A 21,198-nucleotide genomic window follows, 5' to 3' on the forward strand; every position below is an offset into this window, starting at 1 on the left:
AGGTCTTGCTGCTGTTGCTACAGATTTACTGAAAACCCACAGCAGGAGCCACACCAAACCCTTCACTTGGGAAAGGCTCTGGCTGAGTTTAATGCATTTCAGATGGACAGTGTAGTACAACATAGACAAATTACACATTAAATGAAAAAGAAACCTGTTGTGTTGAATTGTGTAAGACTGATACTGCTAAATGTGTTTTCAAAGCAATGCTTTCTGACAGGTGTTTTATATTAACAATACAACTTTACCAACTTACCTGAGAAATAAAACAGTATTTGTATGGCAAAATCGTTCATTTACACTCTAACTCTGTTCACAGACAGAGGCAAGCAGTCCTTCTCAGTACTCAAAATTCAGCACTTTTTAGTTTTTAATTTAATAAAAATTATGAAAACATATTTTCCGATTTTAGGTCAACAAAATTTTACTTGCTAAAAAAATAATAGCAATTATCAATTTCAGCTGCACAATCTTAAAGCAAGTGGCCCCTGAAAGCCCTGGAAAATGTAATACATGGTTATAATACAAGCAAACCCTTTTACATAAGAAAAACTGCTATTTTGTCCTTTTGACTAAGATTTTTCTTTTTACACTTTTGGGGCTCAATAAATATAAAAAGTACTATGCTAGAAACAAGTGAAAAAGAAGTTAGAAGACATAATGGATGGGATTCAGCATTTAATGCATTCTAAATTTTCATTTTTTGGTTAAATTCGTCAGCCACAGCTATACAGACATAACAACAGTTACAAATGTTATGCACAAAACCTAACATTTAAAAATTTCTTCAACAACTAAGATCTTAAAGACAAAACTTAGTCCAAAGATATAATCAACAATCAGCATTTCCCCAGTAAGAGAAGTTTTAAAACATCTGTTACCTGGAAGGCAGGCAGGTCAAGAACAGCAAAACTATTGAAGAAACGTAAACTCTGGATGGCAACCTGCACTGTGCTGGCAGCATAGCTGTCCTTAGGACTGGTGTTGGGGTCTGAGATGGTGCCATGGAAGAGGACACAGTACAGCATGTGGAGGACTCCCACGAGATCCGTGGCCTGCAGAGCTGCTGTGAGTCCTGTGGGGTCCTGACGTGCTGTGTCAAAAACATTCCAGGACCTGCAGGGGAACAGCGAGCGGTGAGAGAGAGCAGAGCTCAGCAGTGGCCAAGTGTCAGAGAAACTGCATGGGGAAGCAGGGAAAACCTGATGCCTCAGGTGCCAGGAAACCACAGCATTTCCAGAAAATACTTCAATAATTAGGGCACTATCTCATTCTCTGTACTCACAGCGCAGCTGGATCGTTCAGGACCCTGTTTCTCATCCTCTGCCTGTGCTCGTGCTGCCAGGCAGGGTCTGGGGGCACTGTGGGAGCACACAGGGGCTCCATGCCAGCCCTGCCTCGGGTCAGCAGCCTGCTGTTCTCACCTCTGCTGCGTGCAACAGCAGCCAGCAGCAGTGGGAGAACTCCCTGGAGCCTCTCCTACCACAGAGATGGGCTGCAGGCACTGAACAAACTGCCCACCTAAGTATGGAGTTACTGGGAACAGATGATCTTAATCAAAAGGTTCTGCAGGAATTTAAGAATGAAGTGGTGGAGCAGCAGGAAAACACACTGCTGCTTCCTTCAGTCAGATGCTGTTATGGGAGACTGCAGCAGGGCAGCAAAGCACAGGTCATTACAAACCGGCACAGCTCGAGCACACGGGAAATGGGTTTCTCTGCCATCTTTTGAGAATGTACATAAAATAATGGAGAAGGTTTTTGGTTATCTAGGACATCAGCACAGACAGGCAAACAACTCAGGACTGCCCTTTCCATTCTCACATCCAGACTTTCAAAAATACTTAACATAATCCTCCATGATTTTTACTACTCATGTTTTCTCACATTATTAATAATCCAGAAGATGAAACGGACAACTACTAAGGAAAACTCACAATATCACTACCCTGGAGGCTAAATGATGTGGAAGGTAGACAAGCACAAAGTGAAGCCCCAAAATAATTCAGCAAGTTTTACATTCTCTGAATTCTAATTCAAACCCATAACATAAGTTACCTGAATTCCATTTTGGAAACACATTTGGTCAATATTGGTAATCACAGAAAACACTTAAATAATAAAACACAGCAAACAGTAACAATGAAAATACACTGCATCAAGGTCTGGTTTTTACCTCATCTACTGTGTTTCCATCTTTAAAAAATAGAAAAAAGATAAAAAAGAAGGACATGTCAATATCAAAAGAGACTACAAAAATTGAGGGTATATGTAATTCCTTTTTATAATCAAAGGAAAATATGACAGATTATACAAGAAAACATTATAAAAGGACAACTTAAATGAGAGTATTTTCCCCTTTTATAACTAATAAAAGCAAAGGAAATGGAAGTGAAAACCAGAAGCATTTTCTAAGATAATCTCTAAGTTTGAAGAGCTCAGTTTAAGGCAGCAAAGAGCAGAGTGGAGCACAGCAGTAAGGAGCTTTCCCTTGACTTGAACTGCTCTCAGCAATCTCTCCTGTATCTGTACCAGGAGCACCCTGCACCCCTGCTACAAACACTGCCTCCAGTGACATTTCCAACACAGCTTCTGGGCAGGCTCACTAATCCTGCTTTTTACAATGACAGACAGACTTCCTCAACAGAGAAACTAAACCATGAGCTCAGCAAGAACCACGTTTTGCCAACCATCACCTTGTTCGGTTATTTTCCCTTTTCCTAGTGAAGCAAATAAAGCAGGCAAGAAAGCATCACCCTACCTAAACCAACGTCTGTCCCTGAGAATTTCATTCTGGTAACAGCACTCCATGGCTTCCTTGGAGCAAAGGGAGGGAAAGAGGCAGAGCAGGACCATGAACCTGCATCCCCAGGTCCCAGGGCAGCCCTGAACTCAGGTGAATAGGACAGGACAGTACTTGGGCTCTCAACTTGCTCTGGTGGCACCCATCTGTTTGCAGCTCTGTCCCATCACATCTTTACCTTTACAAAGCAGTAGGTCTGATGATGGAAGGAGTGATCTCATCTGAAATTTGCACTTTGGGTACCATTTCTGAGTCAGTTCTATTTGCAGTCTGTGAATATCCAATGCCACTGAAAAAGCATTCCAGTGCTGTACCCTCTGCGGCTTCCTCAGGATCAATGTCCCAGGCCTGATTCAGGGATACCTGTGCTGCACAAAAACTACTCCAGAAGCAGTTCTGACAGAAGAATCAGAACTCTAGTAAAACACAGTAAGAACAAATGCAACACAGTTGTGTCTGTTTTCCTTAAGACCCTAAGATTTACTCCACAAAGAATAAAAAGTGGAACAAATACTGGAGTTCTAAGCGTGTTTGGGTGGGGCTATGCTGTACAATTTATGGCAGGGCTTTGCTTTCCCTGTGCCTGGAATCTGTGCCCCAAACCCTCACTTTGGAGCTCTGTGGTGTCTGAGTATGTGAGAATGGATTCAGCAGAGACACGTCCTGCCCAACACCTGGCTGTGCCTGTGGCAGAGCCCTGGTGCAGAGCTCAGCTCCTGCTGGCCCACCAGCCTGGCTGGGAGGGAGGCACAGAGCCCCATGGCTATAGCAGGAGGGAGAGCTGGCAGCTCAGGGACCACCCTGAGCACAGCCCTGCTGTGAGCCTGGGCTCCCTGCTATTCCCCACTCCAAAATGCCTTCTGATGTCCAAGGATTTATTCTGCAGGGTGCAGTAGCCAAAATGTGCTAACCATCACTTAGTTACACTCAACTAACTAGAACGCTTATTGCCACAGGATCGCATGAGCACAGCTCCTCCTGCCAACCAGTGTTTCCCAACTTCACTCTCAGCTTTTTCAGCTGCACAAAACAGAAAAGTACTCTCTCAGTCAAATGATAACCCCAAATTAATTACTGCATATGATACCTCACAGAATTTTTTTCTGACTCTGTGCAATCAGAAGATTGACCAATTTTACCAAAGGTTAAAGTTAGCTTGCTTTCAGCTCTTACTCCATCATTATTTTTAAACAATTCCATATGAGAAAGCTTACATCGCTGGATGAAATCCTTTTACCATTTTGTGCTGCTCTGGAGCAGAGAATGAATCAAAATATACATAAAAAAGAGTCAATTGTAAAACAGCTCTAAATGCAAGCATTAGTTTTTTCACAGAAAAGATGAACATTTTTGAAGTTGTACTACAGAATAAAACTGTTAAAGAGAAATTAAAAATCTGTCTTCTACATTTTTGGAACTTGGATGAATTGAAGGAATGGATGGAGGAACTGCCAGAAAAAAATTATTTTCGATGTTGCCTGTACTACAGCTAATGTGTATGTGAACATACCACTGGCTGCTGTTGAGCTGAACTGTTGATTACATCACTATAAGCCTAAATGTTTACAATAGAAAGGTAAAAGAAGTTATTTGTAGTTGCTGTGGGCTTTAAAACAGAAAAAAACCTACATGAAATGATGGAAAATAAAGCATGAATCTCTGTCTCTACTGCTCTGATTTTTGTCAAGGCTGCACAACACTGGGTTTCATACATTGAGCAGATTTTTAGTTCACTTCAAAATGTAGTCCCAATGAAAATTCAGTGCTGTTGGGACAGACTGAGGAAAAAACCCCTAAAAACCTTCACAGCATAAGATGACAACGTCACACTGGAAAATCAGACTTCACATAGTTAAGAGATCAGATTGTTATAGCTGCAATTCCTCTTAATTCTCTTATTTAAAGAAACTTTGTCTCTGAGTCTGTAACAGCTGTAAAAGTAAAATAGTCACTATGGACAAAACCCCTTCCATTAATCCCTGAAGGGAAGCAAGACCCACTGGATTTCTGATATTGGCTGATATAGGTGGGAAAACAAACAGGCTTTCAAACTTCAGCAGTCACAATAATTATGTGTTAACTATAAACATAGAAAAACAGGCAAATATTTATATTATGGTCAAACAACTTGCAGGATCATGAAAAACAAAAAAAAAAAGGGTTTAATGAAATGCACAGAATTTTCATTATGGCCTGCCACTTTGATTTTCAGCTTGGCCATCAAGGAGTCTCAGGAATTGCTATGTGCTCTATGACTTACAAAAAGGGTTTAAGAACTAAAAAATATGGATATATCCATCACAAGAAAGAAAGAAAGATACTAAACAGTGGTACTTCACTGCTTGAAATACACCACTATTTATTAAAAACAGGAATTCAATACAGCTTGATAAGAAACAGCATAGTCTGCAGAACAAATATAAAACTACAATTTCTCCAAGCTTCAATATGAACAAACTGTTTATATCTGAAAATATATTGTTTTAAAAACTGGCTGAGCTAACAAGCAGACAAGCCTCTCTAAGGGTATACATTATAATGTTTGTGTATTTGAAATATATACTCCTGATTAAAAACATGGAGTGAAATGGAAACATGAGTTTCCAAGAGGCTTAGAATATAATCTGTTGAGGTTTTTTATTATTAGGATTTAAAGACTACCATCAGTACTTTTTGCTCCTAAATTACTTTATTTAGAAAGAGATGTCAAAATAAAGAGGCAAAATAATGATAAAAGAAGAACCAAGAAGTATTTAGCACCTGTCAGACCTTGCTACAATTCCTACTGTCCAGCAGGGATTGCAGTCAGCACAGAAGTGATGAAGTGAAACCTTGCAGTCATTTCAGACACAAGCTGGAGTTGGTTTAACAGCACTTGCTGGAGCTGCTGTCCCTTGGAAGTGGTGAGAAGCAAAGCCAAGGTTCAGGCAGACTTGCATGTGATTCACCACCCAGCAGCCAAAACAGACATTATCTTAATTACTGTAATAAAACTGAGCCCAGCCCAGCCCACTTCCGTGTGCACGTGTGACATGACAGGCACTGTTTCCCTGGGTCAGACCCTGCCTCTGCAGCTTTCTGCCACTGCAGCCTGCACCCACAGCTTCATCAGCTGCTGACACACACTCATCTACCCCCACTGCTCTGAGAAATACAGCAACAGTTTAACTACTGCACCGGTCCCACACTGCCTTTTCCTGGGCTGACCAGAAAGTGTCAAGGCATTTCTTAAACTGAGAACACTGTAGCATTTTTAAACAGCTGGTGTTCCCAGAATTTGAGGGACTATTATCTGCAATATTCCCCTTGTGCACAATGCAGTACCCTCCTTGTATGTGTGTTACTGCTCTCCACTGCACTGCTCCTGGGGAGAACATCCTGCCTCTGTGATTGACTTCTCCACTGCACTATTGCTCTTGGTCTCCTCCTGTTCCTTGCATCAACTCTGTGTTAGTGTGAGTTTAGTCTCTCATACTCATGGGCAAAAGTGAAACAAGGCATTAACTCTGTGTGAGTTTATTCTCTCATACTCATGGGCAAAAGTGAAACAAGGCATTAAGTCCAGCCCTCCACACAGCAACAACCAAACTGCTATAACTTCGCTGACTTAGGTGCAGAGAGAAATAGGGAGAAAGAAAATGTAGGCTTGATGAACACTGGGCAGTAGAGGAGAAGACAGGAACATAAAGAAAGCCTTTGCTGTGCTGCTGAAGGACCTGCCATGGAGATTCTCACTCAGTGTTCCCTCCTGCTTCTGGGGAAGGCTGAGCTGAGGAAGCACGGCCATGCCTCCATCAATGCTCCCTGCATTCCAAGCCTGCTCATTGTTTTCTGTCCTGTGGGTACAAGACAAGCACATTACAGATGTGTAGTCAGGACCAAAACAGTTCTTGTATCTCTCACATTTACAGTGATTCGCTCTGGAAAACAGGGCTGTCATCTTGAACACTGCTACTGGGCATCTGCAATTCCACACAGATTTCAAGAGATCTCTATGGCCACACAATCCATTGTTATTCTATATAAAATGTTTTTAACATTTTGCTTTATTTCAGGTTAATAAAAATGTCTGTGTCTTCATTTCTTGCTACTGTCACTCCTAAGGGTGAGCAAAAACCAGTTAAGTATTACCAGGGCCACAATTTTCAAGCCTAAGTATCAAATGTCAGGTTCATCTGCTTGGCAGAGAGTACTCAATATTCAGACATGCTGCATTTTCTCATTTCTCCCTACAAACAATAAGGGACAATGCCCTCATTGAGAGTTTTTAGCTCTTACACACTTTTTTTTCTAACTCATCAGGGAGGAAGGAGTTCTCACATCCACTGTTAGCTACAGATGCAATACAGCATCAGAAAAATGGGACTTCCAGCTGGAGGGCTCAAGTCAGCCTCAATGATTCTCACTAGGTAAGAGAGGACAAAAAGTATCAAAACAAGCCTGAAAGAGGGTAACAAGTTAGCAAGGTTTTCAACAAGTGATCTTTAATATGCATTCCACAGTGTTTGGAAAATGTGCTCTTCCATCCACAGCAAAATTTCAATTAAAAGAATCAATCAAGCATTTATTAGCCAGTAGCAAAAATGATAATTTTAAAAGTAAGATGAATAGCAAAGTTAAATCTTTTTTAAAGACCTTGATCATTAATGGAAAGAAAATCCCTCTCTTTTAATAGGGTATGTTTATAACATATGTTCAGAATAGAGTCCCTTATTTCAATAACATTTTATGATTTTAAAATTGAAAATCCTCCAATTTATGTTTCTATATTAGTAAGACTTTACTGTATCTAACTCCATGATTTTGTATTTTTTTTTCTGTAAGTCTACCACAGTAATAAAAGAAGTCTCTTCATTCATGTCTTAAAATTTTACCATCTACATTATCTCAACCATAGACCTCATTTAAAACATGTTGATTTTTATATATATATATATATATATATATCTCAAATAATTTGAGCCTATTCTCGAATAATCATGATTGTTGTGACCTCTGCAGAGAGAGGGACTGGACTGAGATTTCCCCACTGCCTACAGAATTATTTCCATGAAGGAACTGTCCAAATACATACTGGGTATCAATTCAGAGGCTGGTTTAGAAATGCTCTGCTGAATTTGGAGTTTTATGAGATGTGCTTTTGAGGAAGGCAGGAAAGTCCAGACTGGCAGCTCTTCCTACCTCAGAGCTCAATCAATGGCCCAACATCCTCCGTACTCACAGGACAGGATCTTTGAATTGTTTAAAACCTGAGTTTGAAACAAGAACTTCTGGCCCTCTGGAGACAGGCAGATAGCAGCAGCAGTACAGTTCCCAACAAGCTGGTGGGATCTGAAAGCACAGCAGAAGGATCCCCCAGCTCACCCAGGATCTCCCTGTTCTGTTCTTGAGCCCCAAGGTGGTCCTGGTACCCCAGCCAACATTTACTGTCCTGTGTCAGCTTCCCACTGTGCCACTCAATGCTGCATGCTCAGATCTGCACACAGAGCAGAGAGCACTCTATGAAAGTGCACTCACGAATTTAATGTGGAATGACAACTTTTCTATAGGACAGGTAACAATCTGGAAAAGTTCTACTAAAAAAGCCAGATTGATTTTGTATCCCCATCCCTCGATGACCACTGAGCAGCATAAAGAAATTTCAGACCTGGAACCTTATATAGGATATATGAAAAGAACATCTCAAAACTGCTCTTGCAACACTGGTGAAACCCTGTCATTAATTTGGCAAAACTTCTTTTCATGCTAAAGTGTCAGAGCATTTGAAACACTTCCCGGGCTTCTCAAATCTCATAAGAACCTCAGCCTTTGGCTGATGAGAGGGGCTGGTGACTGGGATGGACAGAGGGCTGTAACAGGCAGACTGGTTTGGTGCTCAAGCCTGGATCAACTGAGCTGGAGAATGAGAAAAGCTGACTGGAAAGGCTGCATTGCCTCTACCACCATTCAGCAGGAATGAAAGAGGCATCTGTGTTTCTCACAGAGGGGTTGCCTTTTGTGCTGCAGATCAGGTATCACACATCATGTATTACTGCAGTGTGACATATTTAAGAATTCAATAAATTTGAGCTCTGTTTCTGCCACCTTAATCTGTGTTTGGCAGTACCTTTTTCCATTAAAATCACCTCCAAAACTGAGGACTTCTGTAACATGACAGAATTACACACTGCATTCACTGCTTAAATGACAGTGGGCTCAGATGATGAAAGACATGTGATTTAAACTGCCCTTCTAATCAGTTACATCAAAGCTTTTGATCTGAAAGTGAAATACAACAGTTTTGAAATCTCCAGGTTCATTCCTCTCATTTCTTTTCATGCTCAAATGAACAATCTAACCTGGAAATCACAACCAACCAGCACCTTTGGATAAAATCCAGAGCGCTGCTGTTTATGGAGGTGGTAGGATCAGGTACTTCTTGGTGTAACTGTGAAGGAAAACATTCAACACCCCCAATTATTCTGGTGCTACAAAGAGCAGATGTTCTTGATGGATGTATTTGTGCAGTGCTGTTCTATCTTGGGGTACAAAGATTTCAAATATTTTGGTGAAGTGTGTGCCTGCTACAGAAATTGCAAATATTGTATTACTCACTCTGAGCTAGAACTATTATTCCACTAACAGAAGGGCGATTTTTTTATTATTATATTTAGTGAGTATTTGACTTCTGGCAGTGCTCTGCTGGAATTTAAAATGCCAAGTTGGCAGCTTTCAGCAAGGGAAATTTCAGTAAGTTGGGATGGTCTCTTTGGGCTCATATGTCTTGCATTTCTTTTTCCATGTGTCTGTGTCCCTGGCTACCAGCAACAGCTCTTACCTACAGCTTTGTTTCTTATCCTATGTTTTATTAGCTCTAATTTTTCAACCCTAGCATCATTTTACCCTTCAGGAATGCAATGTGAAGCTCTGCCAGCCTTGTTTTTTCCTGAAATGTATAACAGTAATGGTGTGGTAGGTTATAGTAAGTGCAGCCCAAAGCCCTGAAATTTTGACTCACATGAGTGTCACTGCAGACCACAGAAGTCCAGATTTGCTGGCAGGCACATAGCTCATGCACACTTCCCACAGCCTTGGTTAGGTTACAACAACAAGCATTTTGCATTAGAAAACTCCCTGACAAATCTAGTAATGGCTTTCTTTATGGAAAATAGAATTCCCTTACTGGAAGTGGTATTTTAAAGAACAAGAGCTGAATTAGGTTGCTCTAGAGACAAATCACAGAGACAAATCAATCAAGAGTTGATTTTAGCTGATAATAAAAAACCTCTGGAAGCCCTTGAGACTGGACACTAAAGGCTATCAGTGACAGAAGTCTGTGGAATGATGAGTAGAGGAGGTAAAGTTTGCAGTTCTGGTAAATGACTTGCAAGGACTGAGCTGGGTGCAGGTAACTCCTCCCAGCTTGGGGGTGAGAGGGTGAGTAGAGGGAATCCCCAGCACTGCTTCTGCCCCTGTGTGCCCCACAGCTCTGGCTGGCAGCCTCAGCACAGGCCCCTGCCCAGCCAGCCCGTTCTGAGCTGACAGAGCCACTGCACCCACCTTCCACTGACAGCGAAACACAGCTGGCAAATCCCGTGCAAAACGGCTGTGGCATTCTGCAGGAAACTTGCAATTTTGGGGTTCTCATCAACAGGGCCTTGAACAGACAGGAAACAGCTGCACAGCTTGTCCACCAAACCTATGTTCACCATGTAACTACAAACAGAGGAAAAAGTGTGTTACAAAAACCAGTTCCACAAAAGTTTAGATAACTTTGCAAAAGAAGTAATTTTTGCCTCTCTGCTATCAAGCCACTCAAAAAGCAGGTTGTGACTATTTAACAACTCTTTCTGAAATGGTTCAGTAAAACAATTCCAATTACAATAACTTCAGATCTGGCTCTCTGTGACTCTCAGTAGTTCTTGTTACGAGAGCCGTCAGTTGTAGGATAATTTGTGTTATACTGTACAAGAAAGATGAGTGTAAATGTTTATTTTAGCATACTGCTAGAAGAACAATGGAATTTTGCCATAATTAGATGATTTATAATAATCTTGATAGCTCTGCAACAGCACAATTTCTTTTTAGTATGAAGAGGTAAACTCTGTAGAACACACTAATACAAGGAGACAATACCCAGACAATGTTTTATAGCAATACATACATCATAGCAACCACTGCCCAATTGCTGGGCTTTGTTCCCCTCTTATAAATACATACCCAAGAGCTCAGGGACCAATAGAATATTAACAACCTTCTACCATCAGTACAGAAGGATCAAGATCAAAAAAAGCTCTTCAGGACTCCAACCCAATATATAGAAAACCATGTGATAACTTTCTTTTTAACTGAAAACTCCTTTTTTTATATGAGAGTTGACAAGATCATCATCACTGCTCCTCTGATCACAACTGCTAAAGTTCCTTCTTTGAATTTCTAATAGCTTAGAAACGTATGTCCAAAAAAATCTGCTCTTCACCCTTGTACCAAGATCTCTCTTGTCCCCAGCAGGTTCTCTCATACTTTGATCATTATCAACTCCACTTAAACAGTGCACAGATGTATTTTTTCCAGGTCACTTTGCTGATATCACCTCCGTTCACCTATTTTCCTTTTCCACCACAACCCTCCAGCTTCTCAGACTTAAGCCCATCTCAGCCACCATATTCTGCTGACTTAGGTGAGATCAACTCTCTTTGTGGACACAAAGGTCCCACTGTAATCACCTCCCTTTCTTCTCCCTCTAATTTTCTTTGTGTTTTCCTCCACTCTTACAAAGTGGGAGAAATCTCTTGTAAAAATCAGAAGAACTGGTGTTTTATCCTGTGCTTAAAAGATTAAAAGACAAGGGGAAGCAATTGCCTTCAGACACCAACAAATGATCCACTGTTCCCACCCTGACTGTCTCCACCAACCCTCCTGCTCCTGAGGTCACTTGGCAGAGACGTTTTAGAACAGAGGCTCCTTGAGAGAGAGGGGAACACCACTGGCTTTAAGCTTACACCATGACTAGACCACCCAAACTTGATTCCATAGGGAACATTATCAAATAAGATTGATTCTAGCAAATAAAGGTTATTGATTAGATAATGGTTCTCACAAAGTACAACTGTTTATTGAAAATAACTATTCCCTCACAACATGTGTACAGTCTGATTTTGAAAGAACAGGGGGTTTTGACTTAGGGAAGAAAACCTTGTCCTTTTCAGACACTGATGCTGCTCAAAGACAGATTTCTCTTCAGGGTTAGAGACCCTCTGCCAATGTCCACCCCACTGACACAAAGTATTTGGAAGAGGTGAAGGAATTAAGAATAAAAATACAGTGGATGCAAAGCAAGAAGTAGAACTGCATGGAAGATTTTTAAAGCTGCTGAAGTACAGCAGTTAATAACACTTAAAGATGCACAAAGGTTATTAATGGCACACTCATTGTGCAGGTAAATTTGTGTGTTCTACTTAGCAACATGAAAGGTTACTAGCATTAAACTTCTTGCAGATTTTGATCTAAGCAATCCACCTGATTATCACAGAGGTGATAAACAAGTTCTCCTGTTTTTATTAGTGGAATAATTCCAGGAACATAGCTCGATGTTAAGATACATCACAGTCACAGAGAAATGCTGAGTGCTGGAAACAGCTCTGAGAAATAGGAGGGGAGAGGAAGAACCAAATAAAATGGAGCTAATGCTGATAGATGGTGGCTCACAAAAAGGCACAACCTTTCTCATCAACATTCTCTTCCCCAGCAGCATCTCTACAGTGTGACACCTGCAAGCTGTGCTCACTGTGCCCCTCCTTTTCACCCACACCTGGGCACAGAGCAGCTGCTCTTCTGGCAGAGAGGAAATGGATGAGAGCTTTCAGTCTGCTGGGACTATTCTTCACTGGCATCTGGAGACAACAGCAAGATGCATGGAGCACTCCTTTCCTTGAGGAATTGAGCACACAGACAAGTGGAATGTCAAAGCTCTCTAATCTATTGCCTCCATCTCTTTTCACCCACAGGAGCACAGCTGAAATAACCTGGCTACCCAGATAGCACATAGATAATTGGTGTTTATGCATCAGGTCTAATAGTCCCAAATATGAAAAAAAAAAAGTCAGTGTTCCTCTTTCTTCCCCCATCTTCCCAAAACTCTCACTTAATCAACTCCCCATGACATACAATACAATGACCTGGAGGTGAAAGATTCTCATTAATGACAGAATTTGTCTGTTTTTGACTGCTTTAAAATGCCCCCTCTCTTTTTTTTCCTAATTGCACCATTACCTTGTCATCATGCCTTTCATTCCCCATCTATAACCAGATCCCCTAAAGTGCCTCAGGTGAGGGACCTGCTCAGATTCTCCTGTCTCTCCTTATCTCCAGGGTCTGCCTGTGCTGGGCCCAGCCAGTGTCAGATGTCTGCTCAGCACAGACCTCCCACCCTCCCATTCATAAGTGGGCAGAATACAACATCCTGAAATTTCACACTCTTTCAAAACCTGTTTGGGGAGAAGGAGAGTTACATGAGAACACCAAAGTTTTAGAGGTCACTGGTATCTATGACAACTACTTGTTTTGCTTTCTTCCTCCAGATGTCCTCTTTGTCTCCATTAGCATCATACCAGACTTTGAAACGTCTGAAGGCTCATTGTGACATGTTTCAGCAGCATATAAAGAAGAATTTCATTTCTTCAGAGGGCTGAAGACACACTGGGAACTATTTATATGATAATTTCTTAATAACTATTGATATAGTTTACCAGTGAAACTATAGCAAGTCTAATATACTGCTGGATATGTATTAGTTTTATGTATTTAAAATATGTATTAACTATGTATATGTAACTATATATGTACTAATACATTCAGGTTCAGCTATTAAAATGCAGCTACATGACAAGATCAAATTCTAGGGATGATGGGTGATTTTTTATAACAGGAAATGTGTATTTTATGACAAGCTTACGTGAATGCATGTATGACCACAGGCAATGGGCACACAAAGCTGGTACAGAGAACTGAGAGGAAAATATATGGAAGCTGGCTTCTAGGTAATCAGGACAGAAAATTAATGGAAAGGACACAAACAAGTAGTCCAAAAAGAAAAGAATCTTGGGTTTTGTATTTCTTTGTCTGCAGTTTTTTGAAGAACATTTTTGATTGAGAATATAGTATTTCAATAGTCTTCCTGACTTCCCACACAAACTACTCTCACTGCATTAACCTTAAAGCAGTTTGTTCCTCTTTTAAATCAGTACAATTTGCTTTCTCTCTTATAAAGAATACTTAGAAAAGTTTCATTATGTTTTTTTAAACCTGATTAGGTCTTGGACTCTGCTGCTGAAGGCTTCCACTTGTGAGGATTTACTCTTCACCTCCTGTAATATCTTCAGTGCAGTAGAATGGCTGTTACCATCTGGGAAGCTGGAGATGAGACATCTGAAAATCACAGCAGTCACCCTCAGCAGTCCTGTTGTTAAACCTTCAAATACCTGCTTATTTACACTTCTGCCTGCAGTAGCATTATGGTCATCTGGAACACTAACCTAAGTAAAGAGAAAAAGCCATAAACAACCAGCAATCAGTAAAGCCAGCCAAGGTTTGTAGAGAAACATTTACAAATTTGCATAGGCCTACACTAAAGTAACAACAAAGTACCATTCTAGCAGTGCTGATGGACAGGAAACCATTTCAGGCACAAAATAAGGTAAAGCACATAATCCAAGCTGGACCAGAATAAATCAAGTCACAAGAATGCAGCATCTGAGAACCAAGCCTGATAGCAGCAGAGTATGTCATCAGTATGACTGTGTTCCTATGCATAAAACATCACCAGTGACCACATGTCCATCAGAGGTCACCTCACTTGTCCACCATGTCAGAAGCACAACACCCAGTTCTCTCAGAGGAATCTCATTTTTCTACATCATTTAACTAGAGCCCATCCTAAAAAGGTGAAGTCAAGCTGTACAACATGTAAATCTGAAGACAAATCTATATGCAGGATACAGATCTGGAAGGAAATCCTCCTGGAGAGTATAAATTTTTAAAAATTCATTTAATGTTTCCATTTGTGCAGTCCAAGGTGATTTATCCAGCTGAAATCCTGCCCTATTCCAATCAAACAGTAAGAGGAGTGTGTGTGAAGTCCTGCAGTGCTGGAGGCAGACACTGGCAGCACTCAGGGCTCCTGGAACAGCCCCATGGCTGATGCTGCTGGGCCAAACCCCACATCCCTCTGTGCAGCCTCTGCTCTGCCACGGCTCGAGGGCTCACACAGGCAGCAGGATCAATACTGGCTGAAAGGGCATTTTCCTTCCAGGTTAAATTCATTTACACTCAGTGTATGCAGGCAAGGCCAGAGAAAAGCACTGCTCCTCGTGTAGGTATCAGGAGGGATTTGGTAACACTTGGTGACAAAGAACAACATGCACATTTCTTTATTATTCATTAGCTCTGAGCCTTGTGCTGGTACTTAAAACTCATTGTAATGGTCTGTTCCTGGTGCTGAGCCAAGAGAGCAAGTGAGAAGCCTTTAGCTGCTTATTCAAGTTCAATAGGAAAAACAATACTAGGTTGCTCCAGTAACATTTGTTGACTAAAATAATTCATGCCTAATGATACCAATTGCTCACTGAAACAGAAGGATTGAGCTTTGCAATGTGTAAATCAACTTCAATGTGGTGACTTTGTGCTCGGAACATTAAGGTTTCAAAATTGCCAGTAAATGCTAGTTACTTACTTTTTTCACCTTAGATAAAAAATTGTATGTGCTATTTCTTAAAAGATTTAATAAACTCTTGCAGCTGAGCCTTTTTGCTGTAATGAACAGTACTATGAGTGGATAATGTCTGTTTTTGTCCTCCAGTTCAATGTACATAGGAGAAATATATATTCTAGGTATATAATCCTTAGCTATAAAAGCTTTTAATACTTGAAAATAAAACTGCTCTTCCTAATTTGTAAAATAAATAGATCTGGCTCTTACTTTTCATGTTCAATTGTTTGGAAAAACACGTGCATGTCAATTAATATAAAGTGAGAACAAGTGTGTTTTTTTAAACCATGTTAAGCCAAACAAGAGATAGAAGGAAATACTGCTGGACAGAAAATGGGTAAATTTGAACTTAATTCCTTGAATATTTTCCTTTTATACTAACTCAAATGAATGACAACAGATCAGCTCTTTTACTGAAGAATTAATGGAATACTGTGACAGTGTGTTGAGATTTATGCTCAGAATGAATTAGTGTGCTTGCCGAAGCAAAATTAATTGGGGTGCTTGCTTGTTGATTATTATATCAAGCAAAGGGGTAGGAAATCTTAAGATTTAATAGTGTCATTATGAAAGCTTTCAAACTCTGGTTTCTTTGTGTTGATTACACAAGGAGTTAATGATATTCAGAGAAATTGTGTGGAACAAGGGCTTTGGATGGGTAAATGTAACAACATTCCACATTCCTGAGGTTTAACAGTTTATATGATACAAATCTACAGGTGTGATTACACCCTTAAACTGTTTTGTTGAGTAATTGGTATAAAACATTTTTAAATCACAATAGAAAATCAGGAAATATGTAACTACTGTCCAAATATCTGACCCATCCAACATCTCAGTGCTACTTTAGCTTTTCTGATGGCTGACTTCACTGGGCCTAATCAAGACTCCTCCTTTCTTTAAGTCAGTTCTTGAATTGGAACACTCTGGTGAGCTGACTCTCAGCTCTGGTACAGTCTCCATCAAGTGATAAGCTATTCCTTAGAGAACTCCCCCTGTGCAGGGGTTCCCATGCCTGTGCAGAGCTGCCATAAGCTCTTCAGCTCTGCCCAGCATCTTGGGCTAATCCTGTAAGATGCTGCACAATATGGCCCCAATCCAGTAAAGCACTTAGGCACACATTTAATATAGCTGAAAATGCTCCTCTCTTCTGACTCATGTCACCAAAATACCTCTGCAGATCAGAGCACGTTCTAACTGCTGTGCTAACAAAAAACACCAAACAATTTCCAGTTAGCAACACAGAGCTCCAGCACTGACAACTCATTCATGTTTTCATTTATAAAAGGTATAGTCCTCCACAGCCATGAAGAATTTTAAATGTAGAGTTGGTAAGCCTAAACAGAAAGATTTCAGACCTTTGGAAACAGTCTGTCTTCATTTGGTCAATTATTTCACATCATTCTCCCATTACCAATAGTGATTTTGTGCTTTGTACATGTGTAGCCATTGGGCTTGTCTCAAAAATATTCTGGAAAATGCATCTCAGAAGTCTCAGTAGGAAGTCAGACTTTCTAGGTGGTAACTAGTGAACCAAAGAAATGGAAATGGCTCAGGAAGTGTATGGGCTTGAGATGATGCAGGTGAAGATTTCAATGTTAAATTCCCCACCCCTAAACACTTCAGCATGTCATTCATTACCTCTTCTACTCCAGCCCTGTTCTCAGGATTTACTACTCCCCACATGGGCTTGTTATTAGGGACTGAGGAATTGTCAGTGCCACACAGCTGAACCCCATGGAGACAAAAGTAATTTCAAAATGGACTGGAAGAGCCCAGCAGCACAGATGTGCCTTGGATTTCACAGTTCCTGCCATCATCAGTGGAGTTGCCTTATTTGATGCAGCACAGAAGATTATAAAAACTGACCACAAATGGTGAAGAAACTGGAGTAGGATGTATACTATCTTTCTGAAGAGCCCAAATTAAATGGCAGCACATTCCAGGCAAGAAGTGGAAGAGAAAAATTACTTTCCTGTGACTAAATAGCCAGATTAACTAAACTCCAGTAAAATTTCATAGGCCACTTACCCAAAATATGTCCAAATTTTAGCACTGTATTTTGGAGGAGAAAAAAGTAACCAACAACTGGGTTTTGATCCCTACATTTGTTTGATGGCTACTTCACCTAATATTCATTGCACATTCACTAATGATGTCTTACTTAGAATTTCCAGATACTATACATTTTAAGACTGCCTTACAAAAGAATCACAATGATCATGATATCACACAGACAGGTGTGGTTTAGGTGTATGGCTTCCCAGAAGTACATGAGAGCTGTCACTTGACTGGAAATAAAAACCCCCAAAATATGAAACATGCTTAGAGCTCCATTAATTACTTAGTTTTGTTGGTATGAAACTTTCCAGAACGGACAGCTAGAAAATTACTCTGCAGCTATCTTCTGGCTGCAGCAGACAAAGAAGAGCAGAGACAGCAGTAAATAAACAAAGCTCCAAGTCCAGCACAAGACCTCTATGAATGTAGGTGGGAAGGTTTGACCCATTAATCATGGAAATCAGGAAACAGCCCTGCTGTCCTCAGCAGACACTGATTTAGGCATTACCTGAGCTAAGGAGGCTGAGGAAGGTAACAGGGTAAGTCAGGCTACAGAAGGTTTCCTACCAGTCCCTTCAGGCAAAGAAAGGTTGAAACAGGACACTTCAAACTGTTAACCTGGACAGGCTGAATGTCACACACACAAAAAAAACCCAAATCAAAACTAAATCCACGTGAAACTAGCTGGAAATAAGGTTCATACTGGATGCATTCAAGATTATATTGAAATGCTTCTCAAAACAGTACTGTTTCTGTGTTCAGCAAATATTGGTGTACTTGTTTAATAATTTGTTAAAACCTTGCAAATATACATTCTCATTTATTACTCCTGGTATTACTTTGGGATTTATTTTCCAACAGTAATTGGAAATACATATGACATGGGCAAAAGCTGCATCACACAGCTCATCCAACCAGGAAAAGTGGAAGCAGTTAAAAGTCTCTGGGGCTATATTTTAGTGTTTTGGTATTCAGAACTGCTCTCAGTTTGTACATTTTTTTTGGTAAAAAAAAGGAAAAATTCAAACTTGATCTGATTTATTATATTTTCAAGAGAGAAAAATCAGGGTTAGAAAAGCAGCAGTGTTTTTGGGTTTTGTACTCAAATATGCACTTCATGGAACTCTGAAGATATCCCAGTTTAAGGGCCAATTCTGCATGAAGAGAACATAAGAGACTTTCTGTATAGCAAAGAAAAGTCCACTGTGGATCATGGGAAACATTAAGCTTTAATTACAGTTGTGCTGCAATTCAAGGCTAGGATTTGGCAACAGCTTGAGAAGAGCTCTAAGTGCAGTAAATTTTCCTTCTGTAGCATCTGTGAGCTCTAGGTGGCCAGCTCAGCCTAAGAAATGCCCTGTGTGCTCCCTGAGGAACTCCCAGGTCCTTGTGCCCTGTGAGCAGGGCAGGGCTTTGGCAGCAGTGAGCTTTGTCACTGGTGAGGTGCTGCAGGATTTCCCAGGGGTAATTCCCCAGAGGCAGTGCCCAGCACACCTTTCACTGAGCACTAAGAGCTGCAATCCTCTTGGAGAGATCTGCAGCTGCTCACAGCACAGCACAGCTCGGGGTTTCTTTGTGTCACACAGCTCGGACTGGGCTCCTCAATCTACAGTCCTGGGGCTTGTTGATTCTAACAGCACTGCTTAAATTATTAAAAGTATGTACATAACTTTTCAATTAACAAACTGCTTGGCTCATGAAAATACATACACACGATTTATAAGTAAAAAACCAGGACTAAATATCTTATGATGAGCAGGGCACTATGAATTAAAAATGAGTTTTCAAATAAAATATTTAATGACATTTCAAATTAAATGAAACATTGGAAAATTAAAACTTTCATTGCTAAAGAGTCCTATTTAAGCACTTCAGCAAATCAGACTCTGGCAATGTATTGACCTGACTTAGATTCCTGACACCGAAACAAGTAAGAATCAAAGACAAAGAGACAATTCATTATAGCCTACACTTTAAATATTCCTATAGGGTAAATTTTAAAGAAAACAACCTCAGAAAAAGATAGAACAATATCCACTCATAGGGTTCCTGGTACACATGCTTTTGCAGAAGATACTACTAGAAGTAAATACATCAATTTCTACAAAGTATAGTAGATACAGCTACAAACAACAAATACAAATAAAATAAACAACAAATGAATTCTATTCTTTAAAGCCTTTATTCTTATTTACCTCCTGGTGCTCTTATACTCTAAATACTTTAATATGTTTGTAAAGCATGCAAAAATTTTTTATTAAAGAAGTTATTTTCCCTACCGTAAACTGGTGTATCAACAGGTCCATCAGAAAAGTGATCTTATTACTAAAGAGAACATAGGTGCAGTTTTCTATGCAGCTGCTGCAGGTGAGGCTGTAAGCATTTACTGTACTGCACAGTGACCTAAAAAGTCAGAAGGGAAGAAAAATTAGAATTTTATTCTCTTCAATAAATTAAAAGCAAATAAGAGGCAGCACATCAAAAAACAAACTTGCAGGATTTCGCATTCATTTTTTTTAACTTGGGATACCAAACAGAACTAATACCGTAAATGAAATCAATTAAATAACTTCAAAACAGTAACTGCATCACTTGGACAGGCAGTATTTCTTTGTGGCATACACTGAACTCTCTCCTGGCAGGACCCTCAAGCCCTGGGAGAAGTATTTGACAGCAATTCCCAGGACAGCAGGGCCAGCCTGACAGAGCAGCTGCCAGCAGTGCCTGTGCTCCTGCACAAGGAGCAGGGACGAGCAAGGAGAGGTACAGCCAGCAGCACCCACTCCTCACAGAGCCTGCAGTGCTGATGTGCAGCTCCAGCTGTGCTGGGGAGAGAGACAGCTTTGCAATGGGAGCTGCACAAAAGGAGCCACATGCACAACTGCTCTCTGCACCATGGGTAGTCATTTCCATCTGCTCCAATTCAAGTGCTCTCCTCAAAACAGGGAAGCTGGGACCAGTCCTAGAAAATATTCTCACAAAGATTAATCTTGCCAAAGAGAACCCTACTTCAGAATCAACACAAGGTTTGTTTCCTGAGCTTTGCTTACTATAAAAGCCATCACTGTTACTTCATAAGCACACACACAACCCAAATGCATCATAAATACATCCAATAATAAATACAGATGGCTAGACATTCAAGCTGTTTCTCTAAAGTAAACCAAAATAAAAAGAACTTTTACTTTGTTGAGTTTTTCTCAACATGTGAAAAAATGTGACTAAGTTCAAATAAGCTCCAAAGAAGAAAATAAATTATGATCACTGTTGAAAGGTCATACAAAAGTGGGACTGCAACAAACACTAAGTTACTGCACCGAAATCATCAAAGCTGGAATTTAACAGAACAAGCTGCAGACTAATTCAACATACTTCTGGAGTTGAGTTTTACCCTTTATCTTTCTCCTAAAATACTTTTTGGAACAACAGAATTATTTACACAGCAAGGACTGTGGCTTTACTGATGCTGGGCTCATTGCTGAGGCATCTGGCCCCCTAGCCTGGCTCCCCAGAGCTGAACTGGAAGCCTCTCACATACATACATTGCATTTGTCAAGCAAAGCAAAGCTGCAAAAGCTCAGAGACCAGAA

General features: G+C 40.4%; 1 protein-coding gene across 2 annotated transcripts in view; it reads right to left on the minus strand.

Moving 5' to 3' along the window:
- The window catches only part of SCAPER (S-phase cyclin A associated protein in the ER), a 131,287-nt gene that overhangs the window by 21,315 nt on the left and 88,774 nt on the right, over positions 1 to 21,198 (minus strand). For both annotated transcript variants that reach the window (XM_079317865.1, XM_079317864.1), the window contains exons 25-28: positions 19,888 to 20,011; positions 14,086 to 14,315; positions 10,342 to 10,497; positions 882 to 1,116 (exon numbers count right to left, since the gene is read on the minus strand). In XM_079317865.1, the coding sequence (XP_079173991.1) occupies positions 882 to 1,116; positions 10,342 to 10,497; positions 14,086 to 14,315; positions 19,888 to 20,011 (745 nt within the window). The remainder of the gene's footprint in view (positions 1 to 881; positions 1,117 to 10,341; positions 10,498 to 14,085; positions 14,316 to 19,887; positions 20,012 to 21,198) is intronic.

This window comes from Erithacus rubecula, assembly GCF_903797595.1.
Source record: "Erithacus rubecula genome assembly, chromosome: 14".
NCBI lineage: Eukaryota > Metazoa > Chordata > Aves > Passeriformes > Muscicapidae > Erithacus > Erithacus rubecula.